Source organism: Sceloporus undulatus, chromosome 6, assembly GCF_019175285.1.
Source record: "Sceloporus undulatus isolate JIND9_A2432 ecotype Alabama chromosome 6, SceUnd_v1.1, whole genome shotgun sequence".
NCBI lineage: Eukaryota > Metazoa > Chordata > Lepidosauria > Squamata > Phrynosomatidae > Sceloporus > Sceloporus undulatus.
In genome coordinates this window covers 117,566,717-117,588,254 of record NC_056527.1, presented here as the reverse complement: position 1 = coordinate 117,588,254, position 21,538 = coordinate 117,566,717, and the positions used below count along the sequence as shown (strand labels likewise).

The 21,538-nt window shown below is 47.3% G+C and overlaps 1 protein-coding gene across 2 annotated transcripts; it reads right to left on the bottom strand.

Annotated features, from left to right (window-relative positions):
* Nucleotides 1–4,794: 4,794 nt before the first annotated feature.
* Nucleotides 4,795–21,113, bottom strand: DVL2 (dishevelled segment polarity protein 2). 2 transcript variants are annotated; one of them, XM_042472979.1, is made up of 15 exons: nucleotides 20,710–21,113; nucleotides 19,123–19,192; nucleotides 17,292–17,443; nucleotides 17,099–17,208; nucleotides 16,837–16,969; nucleotides 15,123–15,216; nucleotides 14,495–14,564; nucleotides 12,433–12,572; nucleotides 12,181–12,257; nucleotides 11,988–12,055; nucleotides 11,180–11,314; nucleotides 10,056–10,187; nucleotides 8,346–8,522; nucleotides 7,107–7,331; nucleotides 4,795–6,559 (listed from the first exon to the last, which is right to left on the bottom strand). In XM_042472979.1, the coding sequence occupies exons 1-15, from the start codon at nucleotides 20,979–20,981 to the stop codon at nucleotides 6,078–6,080; spliced, it is 2,337 nt and encodes a 778-aa protein (XP_042328913.1). In that variant the 5' UTR covers nucleotides 20,982–21,113; the 3' UTR covers nucleotides 4,795–6,077. The 2 variants fall into 2 exon arrangements, with proteins under 2 accessions (XP_042328913.1, XP_042328914.1); XM_042472980.1 differs by having other exon boundaries at nucleotides 15,123–15,213.
* Nucleotides 21,114–21,538: the final 425 nt, after the last annotated feature.

The window sequence follows — 21,538 nt, the reverse complement described above, 5'->3', positions numbered from 1 at the left end:
TGGTAATGCACTGGACCTGGGGGCTTTTCTATAATAATAATAATAATTATTATTATTATTATTTGGACTCTATCTCCCAGAATCCTGGGAGCTATGGTGTCTGGAGGGGATTATGGGAGCTGGAGTCAAAAAACTTTTTAGGAAACTCCCAAAATCAAGAGTTCCCAGTGCAATGCTGAACTTATTTTTTGGGGGGGGGGGGGATTCCAACTCCCAGCATCCCCTCCAATGCTTTGCCAGCTGGAGAGGATTCTGGGAGTTAGAGCACAAAAGATAAGAAACCCCCCAGGTCAACAGTGCATTGCCAAACTTCCTTTTTTCATTCTTTCTTTCTTTTGGATTGTAACTCTCAGCATCCACCCAGCCTGCTATGCTATGCTATGCTATGCTTGGGGGATTCTGGGAGCTGGAGTCCATTAAAAACAAAAAGATAGGAAAGTCCCCAGATCAAGAGTCCCCAGTGCATTGCCTAATTTCTTTTTTTCCTTTGGAATCCAACTCCATGCTTCTTAGTCTTGCTCCAAATGGAGGACATTTTGGAATTCTTCCTGGACAGAAGGTTGAAATGTAGGACAAGTCCTGGGGGGAAAGGAGGACGCCTTGTCCCCCTGCCTTACATTCCCCTCAAATTTGGAGCGTACTTCTCTCACCACCATTGACAGCAAAAAACCACAGGAACATGGGCTTTGCATTGCATCCTTTTATGGGCTTTAGATATAAATCCAAGTCTGCTGCAGAGTGTTGCAGCTCCCATTATATCTTTCTGTTTGGGGCTCCTGTGTGCCTTCAAGCCCTTTATTACTTACCAGGACCCCATTGTTGGGTTTTCTTGGTTTGCCTTTACCTTCCTGAGAGGCTGAGAGAGTGTGACTTGTCCAACGTCGCCCAGCGGTCAAGCAGGGATTCGAACCCAGATCTCCAGTCGTAGCCCAATGCTGAAATCCCTACACCATGCTGTCTCCAATATTTTGATATTAGAACTTAATTACATCTCCCTTTGGACCCTGTTTTAATCACTTTGTGAATTGAGTCCCACTTTTGGGAGGAAACAAACCAACTTATCAATGAAATTAATTTTGTCATTTACTTTGCTAAATTTGCAAAGCTGCTCCAGAACATCCTCCAGGAGAAAAAAGCAACACTAAGAACGCAATTCAAAGGTAATGCAGGTGATAAAAACTGATTAACACATAATTAAACGCAAGGATGCCTCAGTCAACAAGTTAAGATACATTTCTGGGCTTGATGGGAAATTTGGGGCCAGAAGGCAAAAATAACGGCAGATTCGTATACCTGAAAAGAGCAGCTCAGCGTGTTTCAGACCTTTTATTCCAAACTAGCAATGTGAAATGGAACAGCCGGGGAGCATCTGCTCTGCTGTCTGGGGGATGGTGGGAGTTGCAATCCAAGGCATCAGGAAGGTCTCTAGTTGGGGAAAAGCACCTTGGTCTTTCATGCCACCAAGGCTTATGCTGATGCCCATTCCAGATACTGGGACTGCAATGCCCAGCATTCCTGATCGATGTACCATAAATACTCGTCTAGAAGTCAAAAAATTTAAGCCCAAAAATGGGCTCCAAAATCCTAGGTAGACATACATATGGGTCAATATGGTGGTAGGCTTGTCCCTCCATATTTGCTAGGGCTAAGGGCACAAGACCCCTGTGAATATGGAAACAACGCAAATAACAAACACACCATGTTTTCACCTGAGAGGACACCTCTCTAGGAGTGGTCCTTCAGCGCAACTCTGTTGACCCTAGAGCTGCGCTGGAGGAGCTACAAAGGTCTAATGGAGTATTCTCTCCAGAAATCATTTCTAGGTTTTTCAGTGCAACTTTTAGTTTTAGTTGACCATAGAGTTGCCCTGGAGGACCTAGAGATTCCTAGGGAGAAGGTATTAATTAAATCCCTCAGTAATCAAAGCCGCGAATATAGAGGGATGAGTGTACTTTTCCGTGAGCCTTGGGAAAGCTATGGAGAAGGGAGGGAGGAGAGAAATTGGAGGTCTGTGTCCCCCTTTTTGCAAGCCATCAACCTTGGGGAAAGTTGTGTGGAAGGAAGGGAACCTGGAGGTCTGTGTCCACATTTTGCATGCCCAGACTGACCCTTGGGAGAGGACCCCTGGGAGAGGGAGAAGGAGGGAATGAAGGGGTATTTTCCCCCCCTCCATTTAGATCCTTTGTTACATGCCCCTGAGTCTGATCCTCGACTTATCCATGGATCATATCAAAATCCGTGATTTTGTCCCAAAACCTGCCCTCGGCTTATACACAAGGTTGGCTTATACATGAGGATAGACGATAGTACAACAGGACCTGGAAAATGCAGGCCCAGCGACATCCCTCTCCCCGCAATGAGATGCTTTCCCGGGGGCCAAGAAGAGCCGCCCCGATTCCCTAATTCTGGAATTAAGAAACAAGCAAAAACCATCACAACACGTTTTGGGTTTATCAGATTTTTTTGTTTCGTTTTTAATTGAATGCTTTTTGTTTTTTTGTACAGAAAAAAAAGGAGCTAAAAATAAATATGTTATTACAAAATAGTTTTCTGCTACGGATCACACTCACACTCACACACGCGTGCACACACACGCAAACCCCCCGGAGAAGAGGGGAAAGCTAAATACTTGAGATTTGGACCTACAAAGGTTCTGGTATCGTCCCCAGATTGGGAGATATAGCACCATCGAAGAAGAAAATGAGACTTCTATTATTATTATTAGTATTATTATTAATAGGTCCTGCTCCCTGCACCTTATTTCGTTCTAGAGGAAACTGGAAAACCGCTTTAAAATAAGGTATTTAAAAAGAGCATGTTGAAAAGAGGCTATTTAGAAATTTCCGATTACACTCTGCAAGGAAAGGGGTGAGTAATTCTGGTGCGGAAATCGGGAATGAACAAAAACCCTCCAACAGGATCTCCTTAAACTGGGGGGGATTAAAGAAAATCTATTCCCAAAGCTTAGTTTTCCAACGTTTTAAAGTGTTCCCAATCCCAGTTTTCCAAATCTCCAGCTAACCGCTTGCCATGGAGAGAAATAACTCCTGGTTCAGAAAGCAATCCACTTATTGCTATGTTAGAAAGGAACTTGTTTCCCTTGTCCTCTACTCTTTTGTGACTTAAACATGGTTAAGTAGATTGGTTTACATGGCAAGTTGCAGGACTGGGAAGATCAAGGACATACAAACTGAAACATTCCCACAAATCCTCTCTCTAAATGCCACCTAAAGGTCACTTTTAATGCTGGGAAAGTTACTCATTACATCCCCTAAAAGCAATTTTGTTCCCACTTAACTTTTGAAATCTACATTTGCTACATTCTCGTTACCGAACAAAAAAGGGACCGGTTAAAAGCGCTGAGCGAACGCATAAAATAACATGCTACTAACTGCGTTGCAGTAACATGTTCTTTGCAGCTGCGTCACCTGCAATGCCTTATTTCCAACTGAGGCTCAACTATTCCTCCCCAATTCATTCTCGATTTATCACTGAGAATTACACATGACATGCTAAAGAGATATCAAAGATAAATATAGAGCTGACATTGTGCTAAGAGACGTAACACGAGAGTTAAGTGTCCCTTTTTGGAGACACTTTTGGGGGTATTGTTTTTGGGGCACTGTCAGGATCTTGTCACCCAAAGCCACCCCTGGCCTTATTGTAAAGTCACTGAAGTGGCTCTGTGTGACCATTTCGTTCTTTTCGGCAAGAAGGCAGGATCGGAGAAGCCTCTGGCTGCATCCCCAGCCAGGTGCAAAATGACAACATTGGCACCAGGATCTGTCCATTAATCATTGCGCATCTGGCTACAGGAACACAGCCAGAGCCACCTTCAATCCTCCGTTTTTCACAAAGCACTCAATGGCCATGAGGGCTGGATCCAGGGGCTATTCTGTCGTTCCCAAACTTTGGCCTTCCAGGTGTTTTGGACTTCAGCCCCTACTAGGGCTTCTGGGAGTCGGAAGTCCAAAACACCCACAGGACCAAGGTTTAGGAATCGTTGGGCTACAGTTGGTTGGGGAGCAGCATGCAGATATTAATGCTAGGCTGGCAGATGTTGGATTGAGGGTTGTATGTGCAAACATTGCTGAGGAGGGGGGCTTGTGTGGCATTTTTGGAACTAAGAGCATCAGCTTGCAGAAAAACGTACTGGATGCTGACCATGTTATGACGCCATTATTTGTCCGGGAAGAACTTTTGGAAGGGGAACGACAAGCAGAAGACCTGCAGCCTAATCCAGGCTTCTTCAATGTGGTGCCTTTCGGATGGGTTGGACTGCAACTCCCATTATCCCAACAGCCAGCTCTGCAGTCCAACCCATCTGAAAAGCACCAAGCTGAAGAAGGCTGTCCTAATCTCATGGTGCTTTTTACCAGAGTGAATGATATTATTATTTGGCTTCGAAGTGTCTCCTGTCTTTAAAAAAAGAATAATAAAACTCAACAGATGAAAAGGAACCTGGTGCAAGCTGCAAAGAAAATGGATTTTACTGTTCTCGGGACGTGGTACAAAACAGGGAGGAATGTGTAACCTGGACCTTGAGAAAACTAGTCACCGGAAGTGACACTTTGGTTGCAAACGCTTCAAAACAAAAAGAGTTGTAGTGTTGGCAGAAATGAAACCCCCACAATCCTATCTCACACTAAGACAGGGGCTGTATAGTGTTCCCACAAGTTTTAGGGGGCGAGGTGGGATGGGAGGGGTCCTGGTTGTTGTTTTAATACACATATATACACTAAAAAAGTTTATAAAAAGAACTATGAACCAAAAAAAAAACCCTTCTTTTTTAAAAAAAAAAAACCCTACAAAATTATCACTTCATTGACACCGGTTCTGCGACCCTCAAGAAGGGAGACCTGTGAGTACCATTGGAAAAAAGGCCTTCTTGATGGACAGCAGGAAAAGGCAGAAGACATGGGAGTCATATGAAAGCCAATGAAAGGGTCCCCCAAACCTCAACAAAAGGGGTCCCTCGTACCTCAAGGGATATCTTCTTGTGTGACGTAAAAACACAAAAGTCACGCCAGCTCCGATACAGCAACTGGACTTTGGCATAGGACTCCCAGGAAGACAGAACATTCGAAAGGTCATCTCACTGACAGTGATGGCGAAGAGGGATCAAAGTTCAGATGACCACTACAATTGGTCATCCTAAAAGTCAAGGCAGCTATGTAAGAGGAAGGCAAAGGTCACATGATCCTAGAGACCTGAGTCGGAGGATTTTAAAAAGGTGGCCAAAGGTAGCCTTATTAAAAACAAAAGAAGAATGGACAAAAGGGCTGGGGGCTGACTCGAGATATGGAGGCCGGAAGGCGAGAGGCCCAGCCAGGTGAGCATGATTAATGGGAGGAAGCTCTGGCAAACGGTTTCTGAAGATCCAAGGGACCCACATGATGAGACCACATGAAGGCAAACGGCTCTGCTGGTGAATGAGGGAGTGCTGGCAAGGTTATTGTGTTGCATGAGTCCTAAGGCAAGTCACAAATTGTTGTTGTTGTTGTGTGCCTTCAAGTCGTTCCCGACTTATGGCAAAGCTATCATCAGGTTTTCTTGGCAAAATTTGTTCAGAGAACGTTTGCCATTGCCTTCTCCTGAGGCTGAGACCATGTGTCTTGCCCAAAGTCACCCAGTGGGTTTCATGGCTGAGTGGAGAATTGAACCCTGGACTCCAAAGTTGCAGTACAACACTCAAACTACTATGCCACACTGGTTCTCCAAGTCACAAGATAGTAAGGTCAAAAGTTCCCAGCCTTTTCCAAACCGGGGGGACTGTGGGAGCTGCCTTCCAGCAGATCAGGAGGGTCCCAGGTTGGTGAATGCTAGGACAGATCACAAATGGAAGTCGTATTGCTTTTGTCTCACCACTCAGCTGGTGATGGGAGACCTGGGAGTGGGTCAAGCACTACTGATGTGTGGCCGTGGGAAGAAGAGTTTGGTCCACCCCACTCCTGGAAGGCTCTTTCGTGGCCAGAGGCAGCAAAACGGAGGAGGTCAGGCGGTTCTTGGAAGGCTCTGCAGAAGGGAGGCCACTGTGGTGAGAAGAGGGACATTGAAGCCTGCAGGGCTTTGTCAGATCACATAACATCGACAAAAAACTCGCTAGGGTTGCCCATGGCCATGTGGAAGGACTGGCGGCTGGCCGTCAGCTCAGGAGGCACGGAGCCCAAATCGCGAACTGGCGGGGCACCTGGAGGTTGGATGGCTGCAGCAGCAGCTGCAGCGGAAGGAGGAGCAGGTGGCGGCACCATCATGACAACCATGGGGTTATAGGCCAGGGGCATCCCTCCTGGGGCAGCGTAGGCCGTGTGGAGGGAGTGGTGGGAGCGGATGCTGCTGCCCCCCAGGCTGTGCTGGCTCCGCTGCGAGGTTCCCTCTCCGCTTGGACCCACCGGGCCCCCACCGCGCTGGCTGCCACTGCGGGTTGAATACTCTGACTCGCTCCCGCTGCCCGACTTGGAGTCTGCCCCAGCCTTCTCCTCCTTGTGCTTGCCAGCCCCACGGCCACCTCCGGAGCCCCCACCTCCATCGCTACGATTTGACCCGCTGCTCCGGCTGCCTGTAAAACAAGGAAAAAAGGTAGATGTCAGCCCGGGGGGGGGGGGGGGGGGGGGGAGGGAGAAAGCCTGTAGCACCTTTGAGAGTAACTGAAAGAAAGAAGTTGAGCAGCATGTGGTTTTGTAGTCTACTTCGACCAAATACATCTGAGAAACCAGACTTAAGTCTACGAAAGGTCATGCTGCCACTTCTTTAACTATTTTCAAAACTGAGTTGAAAACCATCCTGTTCAGAGAAGCGTTCCCAGGCATTGCGTGACTATTATTTGCTATTTGACATTTTTAATTTGTTGCCTGTTTTATTGAACCCTTTCCTGTATTGATATGTAATATTTATGTGTATTATGCTATTATATCTTAGATTGTACGCCACAGGCTGGAGTCTTCTTCCCTTCCTCCCAGCAACCCAAGAGGACTATCGTTCAAGCTTGCCCTAGACTGATCCCAACCAAGAGAACAACCCATTCAAATGAGCCCTGATGCCCCAAAGACTGCTGAGGCCAGACCTCCTGCAACCCCTCAGTTACAATGAGGCACTCAGCAACCTACCTTCACTGTGCTGGCTGCCAGCACTCCCCATGCCATAGCTGTAGGAAGAGAGCTCATGATAGGGTGGAGGCTGGGTGCTGTATGGGTGGGGTGCTGGGTACTGATAGGAGAACGTCGGCATCAGGGGCCAAGGGGTGGCACCCGGCAGAGGCAGAGGCGCCAGGGTGTCTTGGTCAGAAGCCCCGCTGGAGCCGTCGTTGTCATTGAGCGAGAGGTTGGCCATATCTGTGGGAAGGAAAAGAGACCCTAGAATCAATCCCTCCTGCATGAGTCTGCCAACCACATTGCCCCTCCCTATTTTAAATCTGGCTTCTCCAATGTTTGCCAACACCCTCTAAGGGAACGTTTTGATACATTTTTGTCCTTCTCTGGGACATTTAAGGCTAGGAAGGCCTTTTTTCTCAACAGTAAATGATCCACAAGTCAACTTCCACATCACTTCCTGTTGGAAAAGAGACTGCCCTTCCATGCACCCTAACTGGCATTTGGAACTAATGGATTTTTCTCACACCTGCATTGAGATGAGCTGTATCACAAGGCAAGCTGTACCAGCGTTACTCAGTCTGGGAACAACATCTGCAGCCTCAGCAGAGGAGAGACAGTCCAGGAGGCTCCCAAGCCAGGGAGCCCAATTCTGCTCCAAGGATTCAATTTATTGAATGTGTTTGGCTTTGGGGGGAAATGATGAGAAAGGAAGGACAAGGAGACTTCAAGATGGAATGGAAAGAAGCTAAATAATGAAAGGAGAGACCTGGGAGGGCAAAAGTAAGCTGCTAAATAAACATATATAACTAAAGGGGGATCAATTTTTAAAGCAATCTGCAATGCTCCCTTCCTGGGAAAACTTGCTAACAGCAGCATCAAAACAAACTCAAGATCATTTCTGCTAGGCTGGCTTTGACCGCTGAACTAGCTGTAACTCAGTAGGATGCTTAAGAAGACTCCTTTGCTTTGTGGTATTTCTTAGTCACTCTAATTATACAGAGACTAGGGGAGGGAGCAACCCAAAAATTTGTCCAAAACAAACTCTCGGTAGATGTCACAGGTTGCAACTATTTGGCCAGAAAGCAGGGAACAAGTTGAAATAAACAAACACACACCAGTAACCTCTGCCATGAGATCCCCCAAATTCCCAGACCTAATTTACAGTTCTGAACGCAGCACTGCCCCTTCCACCCCTCTCCCGGAACAAAGTCCCAAACCTTTAAGCAACTATGGGTCAAGGTTATTCCCACTTACAGTTCTCGCAGCCACTGAAGTCTCCAAAGATGTAGTAGCACTGCTCCGAGAAGGTGATCTTGTTGACCGTGTGTCGGATGAATCCGGCCTTTAGCAGGTTGCTGGCATATTTGCGGGCCTCTCGGCGGTCTTGGAATCCCTCCACGTGGTGGTACAGCCAGTCCACCACGTCCGAGCCTGGACACCGGGAGAAGGGCAGGGGGGCCATGCATTAAGCCACCTACATGGGGGCCATGCAGGGCATTTTCCCCAAACTTCACATACTCCAAAGTGTTGGTCTACAATTCCTACTGAGGAGTGGTTTGATTTAAATCTATTTTAGTTAGACCACTCCTCTGAAGACCTTGCTTTAACAATTTCCATCACAACTGAAATCACTTTTGAGGAATAGTTGTCCCTCTCTATCCAGATTCTTTATCCACTCATTTAAGCATCCATGGCTTGAAAATATTTTAAAAATATATAAATTCCAAAAGGCAAACCTTGATTTTGCCATCTTATGTAAGACCTCACATTTGACTATCCATTGTATTTAATGGGACTAGAATATCCAAGGATTTTAGCATCCATGAGGGGTCTTGGAGCCAAACACCAGGAGATACAAAGGGCCCACCTTATTCTAGTTAATCATCAACTTTTAGAAGAAACACATACTGTAATTATATTTCTAGTCTAATAGAAATGCTTTATTGTTTAATATTGTTTACTATATGTTTGGGGACGCAGGTTTTGTTAGTACAGTGGGCTCTCCACGTTTTCTTGCTAGCCATTGGGTTTGGCTGGAACTGAACCCCTGCAAGAGGGAAGGGCTCACTGCACTGTGAACAGTCATTCTGAAATATTTTGAGATTAATTTTCAGTACATAAAAATGGGATCCTTTGCATTCGTACCAACTCCTCCTCCCTTTTCAGATCTCCTCCATTTCCCCAAATTCTCTATTCACCGACTTTCTTTGTCTTTGCACTGAGAGAAGCAAGAGAATACAGAACGAGAGAGTGGAAAAAGGAGATAGAGAATGCATCTGAAGAAGACCACTTGCAGAATAGGACTGACCAGATCATAACTGTTGCTGTTGTGTGCCTTTCTTAGGGCAAATGGGGTTCTCTTGGCAGAACTTGTTCAGAGAGGGTTTGCCCTCTGAGGGAGGGAAAGTGTGACTTGCCCAGGGTCGTCCAGTGGGTTTCTATGGTTGAGTGGGGCATTTGAACCCTGGTATTTCCCAGTGCCCTAGTCCAGCCTTAAAACTACTACACCACACTGGCTCTCAGATGGACAGGTTGCTTACCTGTAACGGTATTTCGAGTGGTCATCTGTTAATATGGTCACAGAATATAATTAATCCTGAAGTTTTCTTTTGACCTAAGCTCCTTTTTATTGAGGCTACATCCTCTCTTCTGGTGCCACAACAAACTAAAGTTCCCAAATTCCATTTCACTTAGCCATGGCAGTTATAGTAGTTTCAAACCGGATTATTTCTGCCATGCGGATGCAGCCTACTTGTGTTAAGAACATTTAAAAATCTGATCTATTTGTACATTTTTTCCAAAAAACTTTTACATTCCCTCCCCATTTTATACAAAACTATTGATTTTATCAACCCTGCCGATCATCCTCTACCCCAAATGGGGGTGTGATCCAACATGTCTGGAGGTCTGCTCAGGGGAATTCTGCTCCAGCCTACCACACCCTCCCCTTTCTTGGTGCAGTACCTAGGAAGGCATTTGGGATGGTGATTTTGAGCCACATGCGGTCCCGCACCTCCAGGCCCGACTCAGGAGAGGCCATTGCCTTGGTGACAGAAGCCATGTCAGTGTGGATGGAGAGGTTGAAGTCATCAAAGCCTAAAAAGAGAAGAAAGATGGGAAGCATAACAGAGAACGTCAAGGAACTGAGCCAGTACCCCAAAGAAACTGACTTTTGGTAATCAGATGTACTACTTTCACCTCTCAATATTACCTGACCATGATTTAAAGATCTGCCCTTAGTGACTGCAATCCTGCCCTCTTCACCAGCCAAGGGGCACATGTAAGTCTGCCAGATGAGCTAATGCCTCATATGTGGCATGGAGTACACAGAGCCCAGGAAAGCTTTCATCACCCTCTATTTGTCAATCTTTGAAGAGCCAGAAGCTTCTTTGTAGTTTTTGCTAAATAGCAGAACTGGGGGGGGGGGGGGAATTCTTGACAGTATAAAGTGAAAAAGGTATTATGTAAAAGGAGAGACAAAAATACACTCTCTCTGAAAAGCCTAGAAAAGCTGGCAGTGCCTTATATCATCTTTTCCCTGGCCTCACGTTGGCAGGTATTTTTCAGACCATGACTCCCAGAATTCTCCATTTACATTTTCCCCTTTTGCACAAGTTACTTCTTCTGGACACCCAAGATCCCCACCCTTTTTTGATCACAACTCCCAGAATCCTCCCGCTAGCATGGCTTCTGGCCTATGTTATTATTATTTTTTAACTAAGACTCTGAGAATCCTCCAGCCAACACAGTCCCCAGCAAATTCTTGGGAGTCACAGTCCAAAAACTGAATTTTTTCCAAGAACTCCCAATGTTTGTACAAACTTTTCTGAACAGAACAAGCCTCAAACGCCAGCAACGTGGCTCTCCAGTGGTGCTCAGAACCCTAGATAGTTCCTACCCTATTTCTAACTCTACTTGCCTGTCCTCACACCATTCCATTTCCCACCCATTTTATTCCTTCAAATTTTGTGTAATTCAGTCAGCTGTTCGTTGCTGTTTTCTAAAACCAGTTGAGCAAAAGTTTCCAGAAGCGGGCACACGGGAAGCCTCCCTCCCCACCTAGTGGCTGGACAGTCGAGGGCACTCACGCTCGGTCTCTGTGACAGACGTCCCGGAGGTGATGGTGCTCATGGAGCTACTCCCTGGGTAGGCAGCAAAGGCCCCGGTCAGGGCAGCTGAGTGGGACACCCAAGCCGCTGGGTCGATGGGCTGGATTGGCTCATCTGGGCATGAGGAGAGATGGAAGTTAAGCACCAGGAAGCTTCCCAAAGAACCAAGCCCTGCCCCCATCACCCTACATCATCAGGCTCCCTTCAGATACATTCTTCATGCTCCAAACAGGTATGCTGTCTGGGGGATTATGGCAGGTGTAGTCCAACAGGTAAGAAGCAGAGTAGGAAGAGACAGGGTGGTTCAGTTGTTTATGTGTTGGACTAGGATTCTGGGAGCCTAAGGTAGAAATCCCCATTCAGTTCTAGGTGATCTTGGGGGACTCACTCTCTTTCAACCTCAGAGGAAGGCCATAGTAACCCTCCTCTGACAAAATTTGGTGAAACAAACCTTATCATAGGGTTGCCCCATCTTGAAGCCAACATAAAGTCACATAACAACAAGTCCAACAGGTCTGGAGGGAATCTGATTGGACAAGGCCATCCCAAAACCCTGATCCTAAACAACTCCCCACGAGGTTCAAATGGGTAGTCCCTTCAGAAACAGAGCCTGAAGCTTTAGCCATGTGGGTATACAAACATGTCCTAGGTTGCCCTGACAATTTGGCAAAAAGTCTTAGGCCCAGAGTTAATCAGGGAACCTTGCCACAGCTTCAAAGGTTCAGCTTGCAAGACTGCTTTATGGCTAGGTTGAGAGCCTGAGTTCAAAACATATCCGACCACTTACTTCTTGGCAAGGTGAAATACCCTTGCGGGGAGGGATCCCAGCACTTGGCCACTGTCAACACAATTGGGCTGTAAAAGAAAAGAAAGAAAAGGAGCCCTTGAGTCTATTGACACAGTGGCACACACACAGACACACACAAAATAACCCACATCTAGAGAGGAATCTGGAAGGGGTCGGTAGGAATAATACCTACCCTGGCTTGTGAACTATCTCTCTCAGGACTCTCACAGCATCATCATTGCTCATGTTCTCAAAATTGATGTCGTTGACCTGGGACAAAGGAGAGGTGCACATTTTGAGGCCTGCTTTGAGACCTGATGCATATTCCCCTCCCACCTCCATGACAAAGAAAAGCCATCACCCCTCCTGGAGGACAATCTAGCCAACTCTCATCTCCTCAGAGCGATGAGAAATCCCGACATACCGAGGGAAGGAACTGGCTCACCTGAAGCAGCATGTCCCCAGGTTCAATTCTGCCGTCGGCAGCAACCGCCCCGCCTTTCATGATGGAGCCGATGTAGATGCCGCCGTCCCCTCGCTCGTTGCTTTGCCCCACAATGGAGATGCCCAGGAAGTTGTATTTTTCTACCCAGGCAGGGAAACAAACAAACAAAAAAGGAAGGAAGGAAGGAAACTTATACTGTATAGGATACTGAGAGGACTCCTAAAACAAGCTTCATGAATAGAGTTGAGAAGGTCACCCCCAAAATCAGCGGGGAAAAAACAGAGTTGTCTCCCACATTTCTTTCAAAAGCCTTTTTTTCTAGATTTTTTAAAAATGAGTTTTGGAAAATGCTCCTTAATGAAGAATAAAACACTTAAGATCAAGTGTTCACATATTTACTCCCACACCATTTATTCCTAAAATCTATGTAGCAGACAGACATTGATATAAAACTACATACAGTATCTGACATCAGTTTCACTCTTGGTCTCAGTTTCCTTTTCTCTTTTTATGGTAATGAGAGCTTTATGTCTGCTTTGTACTACAGAGGACTAGAGGAGATAAAACAATTCTTGTTTTGCTTATCTTCTGGTTTCTAATGGTGTTTTTTTCTTTGTTTGCCCCCCTAACTTGGCTAAAGCAAAGAAGTTCCTTACAGTTCATGCATTCTTCACATTCAGGTCCTTACAGCTCTGTTTGTAACAAAAAATTACAATGTAAAAATGTAAATTCTATTTGTAATATTTGGGGGGGGGATTATTTTCAATATATCAAACGCAATACTTTCATGCCATGCCAAGCTCCACATAATGCATTTTATGTTCCTAAAGTATCAAAGTGACTTTCAATCTGTCAAGGATGCTAATACTGTATTCCCCCTCCTAACATTTCTGAACATTTTCTTTTCCTCTCCTCTCTCATGGTTTCAAAATAAATCTCCACTCATGACCCAAGTGGGATTACTATGCACCCTAAACCACCCCCTCCAAATCCCTGCCTTACCTTTTCATAAACACTCCCCTGAAAGGAGATTCGCCACTCTTAAGGAATGCCTGAGGAATCTTCTTTGCTGTGGCTGGAAAAGGTCTACAATTGCCCTACAGTCAGCTGTTGACTATGGCAACAATTGGCAACTAGCAAGTTGGCTTGCCTTTACACTTATTAAGTCACACACATTATTTCTGGGAGCTTGGAAAACTTACTTTTGGGTGGCCTGCAACTCCCAGAATACTGGCTGGAAGCTTCTGGGAACTGTAGGCAAAAAAGTAACTTTCCCACACTCTCCTCCTCCTCCTCCTCCTCTGTATTTGCAATCTCCTCCCTTGGTTTTCTAACCTCGTCCATCTTAATCCCTCTTACTCCACCACAACTAATTCCTCTCTCGCCGACAGGGCTGGTTAGAAATAAATGAAATTGATGTAAGCCATGATTGAAATTGCTTCATTGAAGGACTCAGTTTTAATGATCTAAATCAGAGTTGAAATGATGAGTAAGAAAGGTTTTATTTAATCATCGCTCTGCAGAGAAAAAAAAGTATTGTTTAATATAACCTTTATACGTATTTGTAGATGTAGCTTTCATTAGATGGAAGATACATGCTAAGGTGTTACTCTGAACTGTTTTCAGATTAATTTTCAATTCATCAAAAATTGATTCTATTTCATTTATATCCGGGTTCCTCCTTCTTGTTCAGATCTACTCCATCTCACCAAACTCTGTTCACAGACATTCTCTATTTTTGTGCTCAGGAGAGAAAGGCGAGGCTTTCGGATAGAGAAAAAGAGAGAGAGATCCCATGTGTGTGACCTTAATGTACCTGAAGAACAGGACGGCTCCAGTTATCTCCCATCTCCACAAACCACTGTTTAACACATTAATGTAATTTAATTAAAAGTTGTAGAACTGATATTCACAATGATATCGCTGACCTAACATCAGATGGTACTAATTGCTTTAAGAAAATTTGTAAAAGATCTGATTCTGCTAAAAAGCAATCTAATTTCATTTTTAACCCCTATTTTGTCAAGAGATCATGGATTTTTAAAAAATCAGCCCTGCTTACCCATGTTCAGTGTAACTGTGATGATGTTGAGGGACATGGTGGAATCTGTGACGCTGCTGAAGGATGAAGTCTGAAACAACAACCAGTTGAGAAAGGAGTCTGGGCAGGAGGAGAGACACTAGGATTTGGCAGCCCCCTCCATGTTCATTCCACACAAAAAGCCCATGGGACAGTCTCTGCTATGACATCTCCTCTGTTGTCATGCACTTTTAAAACATGTCTGACTTATGTCAACCCTAAGGCAAACCTGTCATGGGGTTTTCTTAGCCAGATTTATTCTGAGGAGGTTTGCCATTGCCTTCCTCTTAGACTTGTCCAAGGGCCTAGTCAACTACACACTGATTTTGTGTAGTTGACTAGGGATTCAAAAACTAGGCTCAAGCCACTACATCACACTGCCTCTCCTATGGTGTTATTGGCCAGATTTACTTAGAGGAAGTTGATGTTGCTTTCCTCTGGGGCTGTGAGAGTAACTTGGCTAAGGGTTTCCATGGCTGAGGAAGGATTCAAACCCTGGTCCCCTGGAGTCTAGTCCAACATAAAACCACAACCACACCAGTTCTCTCTGCCCCGAAATGAAGCCCAAGCCCTCACGCACCCACCCACCCAGCCCAAGGCCCACACCCACCCGCTCCAGACGCGGGGGGCGCTGCTTCCGTCGCCTGCGATGACGCTTGAGGAGGCGAGAGGCACTGCTCTGCTCTGTGGAGCTGCTGAACCTGCCACAAGAAGAGACAGAGAGAAGTCTGGAGAGCACCAACGCCTTCTTGAGGCTGAGGTGCCAGTTGGCAATCCCCAGCTACACCTAATATGGGCCACCACTCAAAAAGGCAAAACCAAGTTTCTTGTCAGGACTGAATTATTTACCTCCTCAGCAATTACAGTTTCTGTGTCTTCTTTTGTGTTGCATTTAAATTGCTTTCTCCCTCTCTGAAGGCAACTGACAGCCCCCATCCTCAGCTTTCCTGAATATAGTGCCCTTTAGATGTTTTGGACTACAGTACCCATAAGCCCACAGCCAACTAGACGTCAACCAACCAGGGAAGGCTAAGGTAGCCAGTTTACACCAAAGGCTGGAAGCTTTGGCCACCTTAGCCTTCCCTGACTGGGTGACCTTAGATAGTTGGCTGAGGTCATACTCCTTTGTGTTTGATATGCTGGCTGCTTCCCTGGCTTGGTTAGGACAACTATGCAATAAGAAAGCCAAGACCTGGGGGCAGATGGGAACATTTCCGGACTCTCTAAAGTTTGCAGTGATGGGGCCTGAATGACTACCAATAGAACCAAAATATTTTTATTCTATCAGGTGCCTGTTTGCAGGTAGACCTTAGTTAACCAAGTCAATGTCTTCCTGGACCTTATTTCTTTAACAGAAAATTTGGTAACAGAGGCAAAAATAGCAGAGAATAAAAAGGGAGAGGTTACTACACACACACCCCTCCAAAAAGCAAAAAAGAGCAGCTCAACATGTTTCAAGCAAGCTTTCATTCAAAACTAACAATGTGCATGTGGGAAATGAAACAACCAGGTCAGGGAGGGCTTGCGGAGGTGAACACAAGCATTTTGAGCCTTCTAGAGGCTATCTGAAGGCTTCTTCTAAAAGGCACCAATGGACGTCTTTTGCTCTCACCAGCCTCTTCTTTTCCTATTATTTCCATTTTGGTAGCCAAATGCATATAGATCCTTTAATATGTTAGGGTAGAGAAGTAGCTGGTGAGGCAGGCTTATCTCCTTTCCCCTTTTTCTCCCTGTTCTGTTCTTCACACATTCTCAGTCTGGAATTCTGGAGGCAGACGCTGCTTACTCTGCCTGTTGTAGGCAGACACATGCAGTTATAATAGGTTTGCTGGAGTAGAATCTCACTATTTCCCAGCTCTAGCTTTGTTTACAGCAGACATGTGGATGCAACCCACCACCAAAAGTCTGTGTTCCTCCAGCTCCCTTTCATCATCTCCCCAATGCTGCTTAAAAGCTTCTATCTGGACAGAGAACAAGGAGGAAACATGGGCTGAGTGGGTGTAAAGAGACTTTGTAAAAAGAAGCGTCACTGTTAGAAACATGGCTATATGTCCTTCCTAACAAATGGTCATTTGCACTGGAGCATCCCATCACAAATGCTTCAGAGACCCTTTAAGATTGACTGGAAGTACTGAGTGATCTTATCGTATTAGCTACTCCTTTTCAGTTCATACAGTTTAAATGTTCAGTATTTTGCATTCGAATGTTCATAAACACTTTTAACATTCCAGAAAAAGCCCTTCCTAAGCAAACAGCTGAAGAGATACTGGGTGTCTGAAATCCAGATAAGTGAGACACCACTCTGGCCCATGTTCCCCTCTCACCTGCTCATGGTGTCATCATCATCCGAGTCACAGAGGCTGGTGGTCTCCAGTTCGCTGGTGAGGAGGGTGGAGGAGCTCTCGTACCCGGCCAGGTGCCGCTCCAAGCGAGACTGCCCATTCAGGCGATGTCCACCTGAAGCAGACGGGTAGGGGAGGAGATGGCCATCAGGTAGAGACACAGAGCCTCACCACGTTGCCCTCCCATCTCTCCCTGGCAAACAGAGAAGAAAGCCAGGATTCTACCTCCTAGGGAACCACTCACCTCCATGCTCCATGCTCTCCCTGCGCCGCGGCCGCTCCCGCCTCAGCGACACCACTGACTCTGTCTCCGTTTCGTGGTCCAGGTTCTCGTGGCTACCCGAGACATTTGGGCTGCAACAAGCAGGAAATTGCGCTGTTCAGTCTATCAAAACCTACGCACTCCCCAGGATCAGATTCCCTCTCTCATTACTCACTGGAAAGAAGGGGGCCGGGAATCCCCGATGCCACTGGTCCGCTCCACAGGCAACGGAGGTAGTGGTGGAGGTGGCGGGGAAGGCTCCGGTCGTACCTCAATAGGAGGGGGCGGTGGTGGAGGCTCTGGCTGGGGGGTTTCTGAGGACACCAGCTGTGTTGCAGAAGAGGAGAAAGCACACTGAGCATAGCATCCTATTGTTCCAAAGGCACTGATTTGAAAAACAGTCTGTCCTATGGTTTGCTCTGTGATCCATCTGTACATCACTTAGAGAATAGAGGAACCCCACCCACCAAAAAGCTGATTCAAGAAGAGAAGGACCCTGATAGATTAATCCAAATGGTCCTTAGTTCCAGTGCCTTGTTTTCTACAGTGGCCAGTCTAGAGATGTGAAAACCTGGAAAAACTAGGGACAAAATTGTGGGGGAAATCCAGGACTTCCCCCGGATCTCTGAAGCCCCCCCCAAAAAAAAACCCTGAAAAGGGGAGGGATGGTCTAGAAAAAATGAATTTAGAAATATTTTCTTTTACAATAGTGAATAAAGTATATGAATAAAAGTATGCATATATTTACTTTCCTAATATTATTTCTCAAGATTTATATCACACGCTGTTCAGCATCGGATCATTGCAATTCCTGGCCTTGGCTTTCCTTTTTTCAGCTCCTTTTTAGGGGAATGAATGCATTATGTCTCCTTCATATTATGGAAGACTAGAGAAGACAAATATTTTTGCCTATTTTAATAATGTTAACAGTCTCGTCTGATTTTATTGGGGGGGGGATTGCCTACTCCTCATAAAATGGCAAAACTCATGAAGTCGCTTTACTGTTCTGGACCTTATAGAGTGCACCTGCGCCATGTGCAAATGCATTTTACGTGGCTTCCAGCTTACGCAGAAGCCATGTAGGGAGAATAATGGTGCATGTGTGCCACCACATACACACACCCCATTATTTCCTATGGGTGTCAAGCATAGGCGGATTTTCCCTTATGCGGGGGGATCTGGAAGGAAAGGGCCCACTGTAGTTTCATAAGTAACAAAAGATTAAAAAATAAAAAGAGAATTCAGTTTGTAAAAATGGTCTGACTCAGCTGTACTTTTAACATGCCAATCATAATTTTATACAAACTTGTATAATAAATATAAATTCCATATGGCTAAAAAACAATGCTTTGAATCTGTAAACCAGGGGTAGGCAACCTGCGGCCTGCAGGCCGGATGCGGCCAGGCGAGGCCTTGGGACCGGCCCCAGCCCGGTCCTGCCGCCGATTGCCGCCGGGGTCTTTGGCGTCTCGCGCGAGGGGCACGGGGGGGGGGGGGCATTTGTCCCGGTTTATTTATTTATTTAATTTTTAAGAATTATTTAATTGTTTATTTTTTGGCTTCGGCCCCCCAGTTGTCTGAGGGACAGCAACCCGGCCCCCGGCTCAAAAGGGTTGCCTACCCCTGCTGTAAACGATGCGAATGCAACATTTTTCATTTCTTCTGACTATTTCAGCCCCCTTCACATCACTAGGAAAAGTGCAGGCTTTTTTCCACAACTCCAGTACTTCTGGAAACTTTACATCTCTAGGTCCTGATCAAGTCTTCAGCAGACAAAACATAAGGGCAACAGTCCTCCAGTCAGGATCCGAACCCATGTCTAAGGCTGACAGAATGTCCAATGTCAGAGGTTCTCGGGGTCAGTTAAAGAATATAGGTAGAGCCTGGAAAAATGCCTTGTTTGGTATACCTTTGTCTGCCTCCCCAATGGCCATGCAGGCCCCAGGGATTCTGGGAAATGGGGTTTCTACAGACATCTGATGAGATATGATGGGTCAACTTCTTACCCAGGAAACGACTCTGCCATTGAAACAAGGGAGCTTTGCATTGTCATCGGAGATTTCCTCCTTCACAACCCTGTAGCAAGAAAACAAATGGAGAAGACATGATCAAGGGCGGATCAACAAATGCGTCAAGGATGTGCCAATAAGCGGGGAGGGGTCCCTTCTCAGGGTCTCGTTCCCAGTGCCCAGAAAGAAAATTCTGTTCCTCTTCTGGGTGTTTTGGTGGAAAGCTCTTTGCTGGCTCTCATTGAAAGGGGGCAAGTTTGATGCCCTTCAACTTATGGCCAAGTGAAGAGGGAGGGTCCCAAGGCCATCTGTGGACAACGAGGGCCTTCCCAATCCGTACTGGTCTTGCTATGTCTCTTCTCTGGCACACTCAGCCATTTACTGTATTAAGACGGACGGGTTCACCTACTGTCCTGGGCACCTGGGTCCCAGTCTTCCCATAAGACACATACTGGCAATGTGGGGCACAGTCTCTCAGGGAGGCCTGAGTTCTCCTTTGGGAATCTGGACTCCTGGGTTGTCCCTTCCTCCCATGGAATGCATTGCGCCATGCGTGCGTCCTTCTCTGGGCCCCTGGATCCAGGACTGTCTTAGGACACTTCCACACGGCAGAATTACAGGACTCTGATCCCACTTTAACTGCCATGATTGGGTCTTACAGAACGTTGGGATTTGTAGCCTGTGCAGGGAATACAGTTCCCCTCCTGATCTGCATCCCTTGGACTTTCACAGAGGGCAAGCCAGGAGGGACATATTGGCACACGCACCTGGGAGCCTAGCAACCCTTGTAACTGATGGGGCTCCAATATCAGCAATGGGGGGGGGTCCCCTGCACATCGGAAGGGGCCACTGGGCTGAGCATTTCCTCCCAGCCACTCTCCCCAAAGTGTTCTCCCTGCCAGCTCCAAAGCCATCCTCTCTTCTTGAACGGAGATGGAAAAGGCCCTCCCTTTCCTCCTGAGGCCTATGGAGAGAGAGGACCCCTGCCTTCCTGCCTTCCTTTTCCATTGGGCTGCCCTGGGGGCTGCCTCTCTTGGCTGGCTGGGCCCAAAGGAATGCTCCAAGGCCTCTGTGGGGCGCTGGCTCCTCTTTGGGGCTCCGAGGCCCACCCCCCCTTTGCTCCTCCACTGGGTCATTTGGGGAGAAGGGGGGTGTTTGCCTCCCAGAGACAGCAACCCCTTTCTCAGGGAGGCCTGCAGGGAGTTGAGGGGCTCCTCTTTGGGGCCTTATGGACCCCTTCCTCCTTCCTTTCCCATTCTGTGTGCAGAGGCCCCTTTTCCTCCTCTGAGAGGAATCGGGGGGGGGATGTTATCTCCCAAAGACACAGCCCCCTCCTCCTCACTTTTGGGACCCCTCCCTTGCTCCCTCAGGAACCCCTTCCTTCCTTCTCCACTGAGTCAGACGGGGTCGCCTTTCTAGGGCTGCATCCGCACTGGAGACAGCATCCTGGCTCAAAGGCTATGGAATTCTGGGAGTTGGAGTCTGTTGTGGGGCCCAGAGCTGAAGGCTTAAGCCTTTCCCGGCTCAAAGGCTCCCCGAATTCCGTAGGCCTGGAGCCAGGGAAGGGCGACTGCTCCTCCTCACCCGAAGTCCTGGTCCATGCTCTTGAAGAAGTACTTGGCCCCCGGCCGGGCGAGCGCCGCCTTGACGTGGCCCAGCGTCAGGCGCTCGGCGGGGACCGGGATCTTCACCAGGTACGGCGTCTCCTCCTCGTCCAGGTGGTAGATCACCTTCGTCTCACCGGGAAAAGCCGACGACGCCGGAGCCGAGGCCTGAACAGCGCACGCCGGAGCCGCCATCGCTGCCGCCGCCGCAGGGGCCCCGACGGAGCCAGGCCCGGGGCCCGCCATCGCCATGGCAACCACGGCTCAGGCCCCGCCCACCGACGGCAGGCAAAGAACTACTTCCGCCGCAGCAGCGAGAGAGAGAAAAGGGAGGGGCGGCGCGAGGAGCCCTCTCCCGCAGCAACGGCCGCAGCGATGCCTACGTCATCACGCACGCATGCGCGCGCAGCTCCTCCAGACGTGAGGTGGCGCTGGCGTCACGTGACGGCTCCCACCCACACCGCCCACGTCACGTGGACGGGAATGTGACGTTCTAGGAGGAGGAGCGCAAATAACGATCCTCCTCCCCTTCTTTGTCCTTCAGCGGCGGACGTCACGTGAGAGTGTGGCCACGCCCCTGCCGCTTGATTGGCAGAAGAGGGGCGAGGCCTACGGAGGCCGCTTTAACCGTCATGGCTCCAACTTCGATGGAATCTTGGGATTTGTAGTTCGTTGAGTCTTTCTGACACAATAAAGGCTGGATTTTTCAGCAAAGCACAATTCCCAGGATTGCTGGATTTAAAACGCAGCCATGGAGGCTAAAGCGGTGTCAAATTGGATTATTTCTGCAGTCTGGCTGCATCCACGTT

Coding starts and splice junctions, on each gene's coding strand:
- DVL2 (XM_042472979.1), bottom strand. CDS start 20,981: ATGGCGATGGCGGGCCCCGGGCCTGGCTCCGTCGGGGCCCCTGCGGCG. Junction 12,573..14,494: donor CACAGTTACACTGAACATGG/GTAAGCAGGGCT, acceptor CTGCCTGGGTAG/AAAAATACAACTTCCTGGGC. Junction 6,560..7,106: donor TGGCAGCCAGCACAGTGAAG/GTAGGTTGCTGA, acceptor CTTGTTTTACAG/GCAGCCGGAGCAGCGGGTCA.